We start from the raw sequence: 12,927 nt of genomic DNA on the forward strand, positions 1-12,927 counted from the left end.
ACAAAGCACCCTGCATCCTGTGCGCTGCTGCACCACGACACACCTCAAACGTGGACAGAAGCACGGAGAAGGGTGAATGGTACCACGCGGCCTTCAGAGGACACACATGGCAGCGGCAGGGGCAGCGGCTCCAATGTGGTTTTAACAAAATAATAAACTACTATATAGCACAAGGGCACTCGGCTCAGGGCTCTGTGATAACCTAGATGGGTGGGATGGGGGAGGGAGGGAGGGAGGTCAAAGAGGGAGGGGATATACGTATGTGTGCGTGCTAAGTCGCTTCAATCAGGTCCGACTGTGCAATCCCATGGACTGTAGCCCACCAGGCTCCTCTGTCCACGGGATTCTCTAGTCAAGAATACTGGAGTGGGTTGCCATTTCCTCCTCCAGAGGATCTTCCCCACCCAGGGATCGAGCCCGCATCTCTTACGTCTCCTGCACTGGCAGGAGGTTCTACCCACTGAACCACCTGGGAAGCCCACATATATATACATATAGCTGATTCACTGTTGTTGTACAGCAGAAACTAACACGACATTATAAAGCAATTATACCCCAATTAAAAAAAAAGTAATAAGTATAACCAGTGAACTTTCTGGAAAGGAAATGTTCCATCTGCAGACTGTTGGTCCCCTGCTGGAAAATGTCCTGGGGACACTGCCCCCCTATCCCCTGGGGGACCCCACCTACCTTTGACGAGCTCTGGCCTGTAGGCCTTGCGTAGTTGCTCCAGGAAGCCCTTGTAGAAGGACTCGGCCTGCTCTGCAGGCATGGCCAGGTGGAAGTCGGGCTTGTTCCCCTTGAGGACACACTGCAGGGTGAACTGGCTGACACACAGCACCTCGTACTGCTTGTCCATCACGCTCTTCGACCAGTGTTTCCCACTTTCATCCTCAAATACACGCAGGTTTAAGATCTTCCGGACCCTGGGGGAAAACCCGGGTGAGAGCCACCTAGAGACCCACAAGACCCCAGACACACCCATGCCCCTAAAATGTCACCAGTGCTCTGCAGACGGGGGACACTGTGCTGGCTCCATCGCCTACACAACGGATGACCTCGGGCAAGTTCCTTTCCTCCCTGCGCCTCATCAGTAAAAAGTGAGAGTGCTGGTCACTAAGTTGTGTCAGACTCTTCTGGACCCCATGGACTGTAGCCCGTCAGGCTCCTCTGTCCATGGGATTTCCCAGACAAGAATACTGGAATGGGTTGCCATTTCCTTCTCCAGGGGTTCTTCGCCACCCAAGAATCGAACCTGGGCCTCCCGCATTGTGGGCAAACTCTTTACCGTCTGAGCCCTTCAGTAATGGGATAAAGCTGCTGCTGTTGCTGCTGCTGCTGCTGCTGCTAAGTCGCTTCAGTTGTGTCCGACTCTGTGCAACCCCATAGATGGCAGCCCACCAGGCTCCCCCATCCCTGGAATTCTCCAGGCAAGAACACTGGAGTGGGTTGCCATTTCCTTCTCCAATGCATTTAAGTGAGAAGTGAAAGTGAAGTCGCTCAGTCGTGTCCAACCTTCAGCGACCCCATGGACTGCAGCCTTCCAGGCTCCTCCGTCCATGGGATTTTCCAGGCAAGAGTACTGGAATGGGGTGCCACTGCCTTCTCCGAATGGGATAATAACAGTCCTTTCTTTTCTTTTATCAGCCCCTCAAATTCACAGAGCTTCCAGTGGGAAATGGAGCTGAGATGACGAGCCCTTCACTATCTGCTCCTTCAAGCTGGAGCTTGAGGATCATATCAAAACATGAGCTCAGTTCTATTTTCTAGAGAATTCAATCTTTACACAGGGGTAAATGATGACCCTTTTTAACAATTCAGCAAATACCCTGGAGAAAACTCATGGTCAGTGCAGAAATGCAGGAAGATCTGGGGAGAGACATTTTGACAACCATGTCACAGGCTCCTTATAACCAGAGGGGCTTTCCCTGTATGTGGGGATAACAAAGGACACCCACCTCAGCAAGGAAGAGGACTGGCTAACATTTATAAGGTCAGACTTGAGACAAATAACAAACAACTATTTCCATGCAAGCTGCAATTCCACCCCCTGAACCCACCTGTGTGGATGATGCTAAAGACATGTTCAGAGCCTCTACAAATACTCGCTCGCCACCAGTTTTGTAGGCGCCTTCTGCAGGGGACATGTCCATGGCCCCTTTTCCATGGCTGAGGTCCACCTTCTGTTGAGTCCTCTCTCTGAACCACCAAGTTACGTACTAGCTCTCCATTTTGTCAGAGCCACAGAAAGATTCAGACCCAGGCCCCAGCTTTTAACCCCTACACCACCCCCAGCCTCCTGTGTATCTGAGGGACAGCTATAGAAACACTGACATTCGTGAAGTGGTACTGAATGGTCCTTGCCAGACAGTAACACCTTAGCAGGAATTCGGTTCCAAGTCTGGTTTTCAACCTAACACAAAAGGGATTACTGGGCGCTGCTGCACCTTTGCTCTGGGCACCAAAGGGCAGAGAGAAAACAGATCCAAGCCTTGGAAGAAAGCATGCCAGATAGTGCTGGGGAGAGGAAACGTGAGGACAGGCCAGTCAGGCAACAACAGTGACAAAGCTCCCACCTTAGAAGAGAGAGCACCGGCTTCCAGGTCGGGCAGCCCAGGTTCTAGTCTGGAGTCAGGCTTTGTGCTACGTACATGTGCACGACCGTCAGCAGGTAACGTAACCTCACTGACCTGCAGATCCTCATGTGTCCAGTGAACAACTGAGCATTTCTGACATATGTAACAGGGCCCAGACAGTGCAGCTTAAACTGGGAACATAAACTATTCATGTGAAAAGAGGCTCAGTGTTTGCATTAGGAGAATGGCTCGAAGCTGCAAGAGCACACAGGGACAGAGGCTGAGCTGTGCTCCAGCCCGCCACTGACGTCACCCGCCAGGTGACAGCTCTTCCCTGCCCTCCTCGTCCGTGACACAGAGGTGGCCACACTGCATCGAAAGGCACACAGATGAAAGTGACAGAGGCTCACTTTACAGGAGCAAAACACTACGGAAGTTCCGTGTGTGTGTGTATATACATATATGTATCTTTTTTTAAAGTTCTGTTATATATTTATTTGGCTGCACTGGGTCTTAGTAGCAGCACATAGGATCTTCAATATTCTTTTTGGCATATGCAAGATCTTTAGTTGCAGCATGTGAGATCTAGTTCCCTGACCAGGGATTGAACCTGAGGCCCCCGACATGGAGAGCATGGAGTCTCAGCCACCGGACCACCAGGGAAGTGCCTATATATACATACATGTATATGTCTGTGTGTATATATTATATAAAGAACCAGCCAGCTAGCTGGACAACCAGCACGTGTCCCACCAGAACAGCAGTGATGTGGAATGTAAGATAAGATGCCTCTTACATGTGCTCCAGTTCCTTCTGCGTATCTTCCAAGGAAATACCCAGCAACACGCAGATGCCCCGTCCGATGGCGCTTATCTGCTCTCCTCCAACTGGGAAGGCAACAAAAGGGAAAAGAGACTCAGAACCAGGAAGGTGCCATGAAGCACATATGAGTATCCACAGGAAAGCTTAAACACTGCACTTGTAACTTCTTTGGCAAAGGCCATAGGTACTGAAACATGTAAGAGCTTACATTAACTCAGTATTATGATCATAGCTGCCCATTCTGATTTTATATCTGGAATGAATGAGTTGTGAAGTGAACAACCGTGACACATGATTTTCAGGCCTCATGTTCATTTGTGTTACCATGAGTGAGACACCTGAAATTTTCTATGAGTCTGCCCATCTGTAACAACAGAGCTTTCCTCCCAGAGAATCCAGCTTAGCTCTGTTAGTTCTCAGAAAGGAAATACTTGCTTTTCTTGAAAATCAGCAAACTGGGTAACACAATACAGAATGCAGAAACATTTATGTCATACAAAATAAATGATTTCTCTACTAACTGCAGAAAAGAGAAATATACATAAAAAATACACCTTAAAAGTTAAGCTTCAAGTCAGCAAAATTCTATTATTTCCCAGTTTATTACTAATGTTGCATTATAAGCCAATGACCTCCAAATCTTTTTGAATGATGCACCCCACCCATAAAAAAGAAAATTCTCTGAACACAGATTTCTATTTCAAATATTTGCGTGTATTTAGAGTCAACTGTCGGAGAAGGCAATGGCAACCCACTCCAGTACTCTTGCCTGGAAAATCCCATGGATGGAGGAGCCTGGTGGGCTGCAGTCCATGGGGTCGCAAAGAGTCAGACACGACTGAGTGACTTCACTTTCATTTTTCACTTTCATGCATTGGAGAAGGAAATGGCAACCCACTCCAGTGTTCTTGCCTGGAGAATCCCAGGAACAGGGGAGCTTGGTGCGCTGCCATCTATGGGGTCGCACAGAGTCGGACACGACTGAAGCGACTTAGCAGCAGCAGCAGCAGCAGAGTCAACTGTACACTCTGGGCTTCCCTGGTGGCTCAGTGGTAAAGAATCCACCTGCCAATGCAGGAGATGCAGATTCCATCCCTGGGCTAGGAAGATCCCCAGGAGAAGGAAATGGCAACCCACTCCAGTGTTTTTGCCTGGGAAATCCCATGGACAGAGAAGCTGGGTAGACTACAGTCTATGGGGTCGCAAGAGTCAGATACGACTTAGGGACTAAACAGCAAGTACACAACACTACCATTTTATCAATGGTGGCACACTACTTAAGCAAGAAACATTATTATGGGGGTCAAACTAAAGCCATATTTCAAATGTTTATCTTCATAATTTTCAATTTTAGGGCCAACTTGTTACTGAAGCTCATTAGATTATTGATGTTTGGTTAGTTTATTCTGTACTGACCTAATGTTCCAATCCAGAGAAGGGTCAACTCTGACATTTTTTTGCTGTCTGCTTCTGCTGGATGATAATATCCATAAATGTTCCTGACAAGGCATCGCATACTGTGCCATGTACCACATCCTGCAAGCTCAGGAAAGAATGAGAAACCCCCCATTCCTGCAGGCATCTGACAGTCAGAAACCAGGAAAGTACATGTCTCAACTTATTCCTTAAATAACTCTTTTTACAGCTTAATGTCTCTTATTTTTATACTTTAAAAAAACAAACATTTTAATATTTTCTTCTGTGCTTTTTTTTTATAATGGACTATGAGTGATGAACCACTGATTCAAAATATGAAACCAAAATCATCTATCCTGACATAACCAGTAAACACTCAGGGTTGTTTGCCTGTTTGTATGGCTTTAGAAAACTTTGGCTCTATTTGTTCTTTAATTAAATCCATATTATTTTCTTACAATATCAATATTTTAAAATTTTTCCCCAGAGTATATTTTAAAAACTGAAAAAATGATTATTGAACTATGTCCACCATTAAAGTAATGCCATATGCATTACAGAAATTTTTTTAAAAAACAGGAAAGAAAAAAAGAACACAGAACACCCAAAGACAAGCACTTTAGTATGTTACTGATTGATTTCCTTTTGAGATTTCTCCACTCACAGATTTTACTCCATATTTGTTCTCAACTACCGAATAATATTGTATATAATTTTTTGTGTCTCATCTTTTAACAGCACATGGGCATGTTTTCACATTATGAGCTTTTCCTAAACATCTTTTAGTTGCAGCCCATCCAGTGAAACAGCTGCATTCTATCCATGGACGGACTAAGCATCCTATTTGGCCAGATAAATGGCTTGCTTTCAAGTTCTCACTTCAATAAATAACACTGTGGTGAAAATCTTTGGACACTAAAGTCCTTTTTTTTTAAACAGACGTTCCTGTATAGCATAGTTTTAGGTTCATAGCAAAATTGAACAGAAGGTACAGAGGCTTCCCATATACCCTGCCCCCATACAGTCCCCCCACCACCAACATCCCTCATCAGATGGTATATTTGTTCCAGACAATGAACCTCCATGGACACATCATCATTCAAAGTCCACAGTTTACACCAAGGGTCACTCTTGGTGCTGTGGGGGTTTGAACAGATGTCTCACGACATGTCTCCACCATGACACTATCATGCAGAGCAGTGTCACTGCCCGAAGACACCTCTGGGCTCTGCTGGTTCATCCCTCTAAAGCTTTTTCCATAATTAGGATTAACTTCGTAGATGAATCCTCAGAAGTAGAATCACAATTTGAAGTGTTTCAAATCACTATGTGAAGAGTTTCAACATTTTCATAATGTGGTATTGTCCTAATAAGCAAATTATGCACCAAAGCCTTGAAATGACACTTTCCTTTTGGAGAAGTTATGCCCCTCCCTAGGGATGTTTTATTATAGACAAATGGATTTCTAAAGGGAAAAAACACAGGGCTAGGAAAGACCTGAGATATTTAGTCAATATAAATTTATTTTGTATAAATATAAATTTATTTAGTTTATAAGTAAACTAAAATAGTTTATTTGATGCCATGTATGTTGGCACCATACAAGACCTCTTCTTTGAGAAGAATTCACCACCTAATTAATCCATTCAAACCCAACCAATCTCTTTCCAACATTCTATGAATCTATTCAGATTTCAGCTCATAAAGCTGAGTGACGAATCTAAAAGAGAGGTACGCATGTATATGTGTAACTGATTCACTTTGCTATGCACCTAAAACACACCATTGTGAGTCAACTATACTCCAATAAAAATTAAAGAAAAAGCTGAGTGATAGACATGGGGATTACTGTCCTGTTCCATCCATGTAACCATATGAATATGTCTGAAATGTTCCATCATTTTAAAGCTTTTAAAATTAGATGATCATAATAACCACGCTAAGGCATCAATGTGCCGGACCATGTTCATAAAGGAGGCTACTATATAATGTGACTCCTAATATTCTCCTCTGTCACTCATAAAATCGGAAGTGACATTTTAGAACCTTTGAAATAAAATGCCACTCACGAAAGGCCACGTGGCAGCGGAGCCAGTCACATCCTAAAGCAATCAGAAAATCTCTCTGTTGTAATTCCAGGAGAAGGCCTGGCTAACCAAAGGCTCCTCCAGCACTGCGAGAGAATTCCATCTTATTAACTCCTAACCACAGTTAGCACTCTTGCGTGTTTTTTCTTTTTTTTCCCTTAACATGCAGGATGGTTTCTATGTTGTTTTTAATCCAAAGCATATAATTTAAATAGTAAGCTAAAATCATTCAAACTATGCAGCTAATCTCACAGAATCATGTTTTTAATCAGATTGGCAGAATGGAGAGTTGTCGGTTAGGACCAAAACTTAACATTCTGCAAAGTTTGCTCGCTGCTCATGACGATCACATTGAGCAGACTGCAAAATTCTTCTCAAAAAAAAAAAAAAAAAAAGGCAATAAACCCCAGAGTTACACTATCCCCCGTTACTCCAAGACCATATCGCAAACCAGCTACCAAAACACGTTAGAAATCATGTTGCAGGACTGAAAAGTAGACTCTCAGATTTAAATACATGGTTTTACCGAGTTTGATGGTTTCTTTAGGGGAGTTTGCTGTTTTGTTCTTAGAGCTATACTTTCTTGGACACAAAAACACGCGTTTGGTATATACACTGGTTTGAGGGCAGGGTTATCTACAAGGGAAACAATACTAGAATTCTGCCAATAAGAATAGGAAAGACTAGAAGACAATGTAAAGTTAGTCATTCCAAAAAATAATAATAATAAATGTTAACATCTTTATGATCTTGTCTGAGTTTTGAAACGATTCCCTTGTACCCACTAGTCATCTGGACCCCTGATGTCCACACGAGACCACATGTGACCAGGAGAAAGACTGAGGGCCGCGAGGCTCGGTCCACGAGAGACTGGCGGAAAGAAACGCCTCCTGATGCTTCAGAGTCTCCCCGGGTTACGGGGGCGGACACGCTCAGAACCAGCCCCTGCGAACACCTGTCAGGGGCGCGCACCTCGCGGGGCGTCCAGCTCCAGGAAGACCGAGACACGGAGAAAACCCGGGGGGGTGTCGGGGGAGAGAAAGGCACAAACGCCGAGGGGAGCGGCTGGGGAGGAGCTGCGCGCTCCGGAGACGCCCCCCCCACGCGCAGCCCTACAACACCCCGCGGAAGGGCGGGCCGGGGGACGCCCGGGGGCGCGGCCGTCCGCGCTCAGAACAAAAGCAAGCGCCGCTGAAGACGACGGCCACCGCGTCCCTCAGCGGAGACCCGGCGGCCCTTTGAGAGCGCCGCGGGCCGGGGTACGGAGGGGCGGTGGGGGTGCTCGGGGCCGCGGGGCTGGGATCGCCCGTGGGCGGCGCCCGGGAGAACCCTTGGCAGGGGCGACCGGGCGCGGGGTCAGGGCGGCTCCTCCCGGCCCCGCCCGACTGACCTGTGACGCTGGCCCGGGTGACGCGCTGCACCACGGCCTTCATGGCGGCGGCTGCGGCGAGCGGGGCGGCGCCGGGCGGCTTCCGGCCTCGGGGACTCCGCGGGCGGCGCGGCGGCCGGCGCCCTCTGCCGGGGACACCCGGAAGCGCGCCCCGGCGCGGCCCCACCGGACTCGCCCACCGCAGGTTGGCCCCGCCCTCCGTAAGTTGGCCCCGCCCCCGTGTAGCCCCGCCCCGCTGTGAGCCCCGCCCACTCCCCGTTCCTGCCCACCCAGAGCTGAGCCCCGCCCAGACTCAACCCCTTTCCCGGCCCCCACTCCTAGGCAGACTCACAGGTGCTAAGTTTCTGCTCACATCCCGCCAGTCATGCCTGCATCCCAGCTTTGTCCTGATTCCTAATCCTAACCGTGTTCCTCCTGCCGTTTTCCCACCCCTCTGACCCCAGATCCTCCCAAATTCCTTTTCCCTTGTCTTCCTCCCTCTGCAGCTCCTCAGAAACCAGACATAAGAGGAACTGCTGCCTAAAATAGCCATCTAACTGTTTAGGTCAATCCTAAAGGAAATCAACCCCGAACATTCATTAGGACGGATGCTGAAGCCCCAATACTTTGCCACCTGATGCGAAGAGCCAACTCCTTAGAAAAGACCCTGATGCTGGGAAACATTGAAGGCAGGAGGAAAAGGGAGCAACAGAGGAGATGGTTGGATGGCATCACCGACTCAACGGACATGAGTTTGAATAAGCTCTGGGAGATGGTGAAGGACGGAAGCCTGGTGTGCTGCAGTCCATGAGATCGCAGAGTCGGACACAACTGAGCAATTGAACAACAAACTGTTTAAGTACTCATTTGACCTACCTGTCATGTTTCCTGCAGAGATACATGATTCTGTAATTCTAATTCCTTCTCTAATCCTAATATTTGGCCTCTCTCACAGGATTATTAGAAGGTTTGAATAAAATACACTGTGTAAAAGTGCTTGGAAAGCTGCAAAGGACTGTACAAATATTACCCTAACAATCATTGTCACAGATTAAAAAAAAAAAAAAAAAAAAAAACTCCTCTGAGTGTGTCTTCTTCAGTCTGATAGTGCTGGTGGGTACAGAGGAATGGGGTTCCTGATATTCCTGAACCAAACTCAGGTCTTCCCTGCCCTGCTTTTGTGCTGAGCACCTCAGAAATGGCAGCTGGTTTATGGTCTTTTTGTATCTTAGTTTTCATAATTGTGGGCTTCCCAGGTGGCTCAGTGGTAAAGAATTCAGCTGCCGATGCAGGAGACTCGGGTTCCATCCCTGGGTCAGGGAAAATCCCCTGGAGAAGGAAATGGGAACCCAACTCCAGTATGCTGCTGCTACTGCTAAGTCGCTTCAATCATGTCCGACTCTGTGCGACCCCATAGACAGCAGCCCACCAGGCTCCGCTGTCCCTGGGATTCTCCAGGCAAGAACACTGGAGTGGGTTGCCATTTCCTTCTCCAATGCATGAAAGTGAAAAGTGAAAGTGAAATCACTCAGTCATGTCCAACTCCTCGCAACCCCATGGTCTGCAGCCTACCAGGCTCCTCCATCCATGGGGTTTTCCAGGCAAGAGTACTGGGGTGGGTTGCCATTGCCTTCTCCAAACCCCAGTGTACTTGCCTGGGAAATTCTATGGATAGAGAAGCCTGTCAGGCTACAGTCCATGGGATCCCAAGAGTCAGACACGACTTGGCTACTGAGCACACATCCATGTTCATTTCTGCCCCACTGTGACTGTGCATGGGTGCTGTTATTTGTAGTCCCTATGGTTTCTTTGTATCCTGTTGCTGGAGTTGACGTCTGTCCAGGTGCAAGCACTCAGGTAGAAGGTCCCAGGTTTCAGCCTGTGTCACCCTGACCCTTCTCTCCTGAAATAGGTCACAAACTCTCATGTGAGAGATGCCCCTCTATACCGGGAGGAAAGGAGCAGTCTTATTTCCAAAGACAAAAGCTGACCAAGAAGAATCTGAACCAACAAGCTTTGCAGTTTCCTCCAGTTTACTTGCCTACCTCATATTCCTTAACCTGTCATGTTCCTCCATGATTCTTCAGTTCAGTTCAGTCGCTCAGTCGTGTCTGACTCTTTGCGACCCCATGAATCGCAGCACGCCAGGCCTCCCTGTCCATCACCAACTCCCGGAGTTCACTGAGACTCACGTCCATCGAGTCAGTGATGCCATCCAGCCATCTCATCCTCCGTCGTCCCCTTCTCCTCCTGCCCCCAATCCCTCCCACCATCACAGTCTTTTCCAATGAGTCAACTCTTCACATGAGGTGGCCAAAGTACTGGAGTTTCAGCTTTGGTATCATTCCTTCCAAAGAACACCCAGGGCTGATCTCCTTCAGAATGGACTGGTTGGATCTTCCTCCAGTCCAAGGGACTCTCAAGAGCCTTCTCCAACACCATAGTTCAAAAGCATCAATTCTTCAGCACTCAGCTTTCTTCACAGTCCAACTCTCACATCCATACATGACCACTGGAAAAACCATAGCCTTGACTAGATGGACCTTTGTTGGCAAAGTAATGTCTCTGCTTTTCAATATGCTATCTAGGTTGATCATAACTTTTCTTTCAAGGAGTAAGCGTCTTTTAATTTCATGGCTGCAGTCACCATCTGTAGTGATTTTGGAGCCCAAAAAAATAAAGTCTGACACTGTTTCCCCATCTATTTCCCATGAAGTGATGGGACCGGATGCCATGATCTTCATTTTCTGAATGTTGAGCTTTAAGCCAACTTTCTCACTCTCCACTTTCACTTTCATCAAGAGGCTTTTTAGTTCCTCTTCACTTTCTGCCATAAGGGTGGTGTCATCTGCATATCTGAGGTTATTGATATTTCGCCCGGCAATCTTGATTCCAGCTTGTGCTTCTTCCAGCCCAGCATTTCTCATGATGTACTCTGCTGCTGCTGCTGCTGCTGCTAAGTTGCTTCAGTCATGTCCGACTCTGTGCGACCCCATAGATGGCAGCCCACCAGGCTCCGCTGTCCCTGGGATTCTCCAGCCAAGAACACTGGAGTTGGTTGCCATTTCCTTCTCCAATGCATGAAACTGAAAAGTGAAAGTGAAGTCGCTCAATCGTGTCCAACTCTTAGTGACCCCATGGACTGCAACTCACCAGGCTCCTCCGTCCATGGGGTTTTCCAGGCAAGAGTACTGGAGTGGGGTGCCATTGCCTTCTCCGGATGTACTCTGCATAAAAGTTAAATAAGCAGGGTGACAGTATACAGCCTTGATGCACTCCTTTTCCTATTTGGAACCAGTCTGTTGTTCCATGTCCAGTTCTAACTGTTGCTTCCTGACCTGCATACAGATTTCCCAAGAGGCAGGTCAGGTGGTCTGGTATTCCCATCTCTTTCAGAATTTTCCAGTTTATTGTGATCCACACAGTCAAAGGCTTTGGCATAGTCAATAAAGCAGAAATAGATGTTTTTCTGGAACTCTTGCTTTTTCCATGATCCAGCGGATGTTGGCAATTTGATCTCTGGTTCCTCTGTCTTTTCTAAAACCAGCTTAAACATCTGGAAGTTCACGGTTCATGTATTGCTGAAGCCTGGCTTGGAGAATTTTGAGCATTACTTTACTAGCATGTGAGATGAGTGCAATTGCAAACTTAATGACAAAAACACACATACACACACAAAACACAGGCCTGCTTCTTTAGGTCTTCATCTCCTTATCAAGACTCTTACATCATGTAAGTGAAGTGAAAGTCGCTCAGTCATCTCTTTGCAACCCCCAGGACTGTAACATGCCAGTCTCCTCTGTCCATGGACTTCTCCAGGCAAGAGTCCTGGAGTGGGTAGCTGAAAACTTTATATAAATTTGTATGCTTTTCTCCTGTTCATTTGTCTATCACTTTACTTTTTCAGACCTGAGGAGAATAAGGAAAACTTTTTCCTCCCCTAGAAGAGAAAGTTTCAAGTTGAAAACAAGAAACAGTCATTTGGCCAGAAAAGATACAAAATAGTATGCTGGAATGTTAAATACTACACACTCAGATCAGATCAGGTCAGTCGCTCAGTCGTGTCCGACTCTTTGTGACCCCATGAATCGCAGCACGCCAGGCCTCCCTGTCCATCACCAACTCCCAGAGTTCACTCAGACTCACGTCCATCGAGTCAGTGATGCCATCCAGCCATCTCATCCTCTGTCGTCCCCTTCTCCTCCTGCCCCCAATCCCTCCCAGCATCAGAGTCTTTTCCAGTGAGTCAACTCTTCGCATGAGGTGGCCAAAGTATTACACACTAAGTTGCCAAAAATAGTATCACCGGTAGTACGACAAACATCATACACTTCTGATACTTCACTGAGGAAAGACATGGCATCACTTTAGTGGTATTGTCTGCCAAAAACATATAATCTGAATCCAATCATGAAGCAAGACCAAACCTAAATTAAGGAGCATTCTACAGAATGCAGATTGAAGGCAGAAGGGGACGACAGAGGATGAGATGGCTGGAGGGCATTACTGACTCAGTGGACAAGAGTTTGAGCAAGCTCCTGGAGATGGTGAAGGACAGGGAAGCCTGGCATGCTATCCTCCATGGGGTCACAGAGTCCAACACGACTGAGTGACTGAACAACAACTACAGAGTAACTAGAATAATCCTTCAAAAATG

The 12,927-nt window shown here is 47.0% G+C and overlaps 1 protein-coding gene across 1 annotated transcript in view; it reads right to left on the minus strand.

The window, feature by feature from the left end:
* Positions 1-8,449, minus strand: part of DTD1 (D-aminoacyl-tRNA deacylase 1) — a 78,261-nt gene extending 69,812 nt beyond the window's left edge. Inside the window, exons 1-3 of the mRNA XM_025264184.2 lie at positions 8,292-8,449; positions 3,373-3,463; positions 691-926 (exon numbers count right to left, since the gene is read on the minus strand). Coding sequence (XP_025119969.1) covers positions 691-926; positions 3,373-3,463; positions 8,292-8,334 — 370 coding nt within the window. The 5' untranslated portion in view covers positions 8,335-8,449. The remainder of the gene's footprint in view (positions 1-690; positions 927-3,372; positions 3,464-8,291) is intronic.
* Between the last annotated feature and the right edge of the window lie 4,478 nt (positions 8,450-12,927).

The sequence above is a fragment of the Bubalus bubalis genome, chromosome 14 (assembly GCF_019923935.1).
Source record: "Bubalus bubalis isolate 160015118507 breed Murrah chromosome 14, NDDB_SH_1, whole genome shotgun sequence".
NCBI lineage: Eukaryota > Metazoa > Chordata > Mammalia > Artiodactyla > Bovidae > Bubalus > Bubalus bubalis.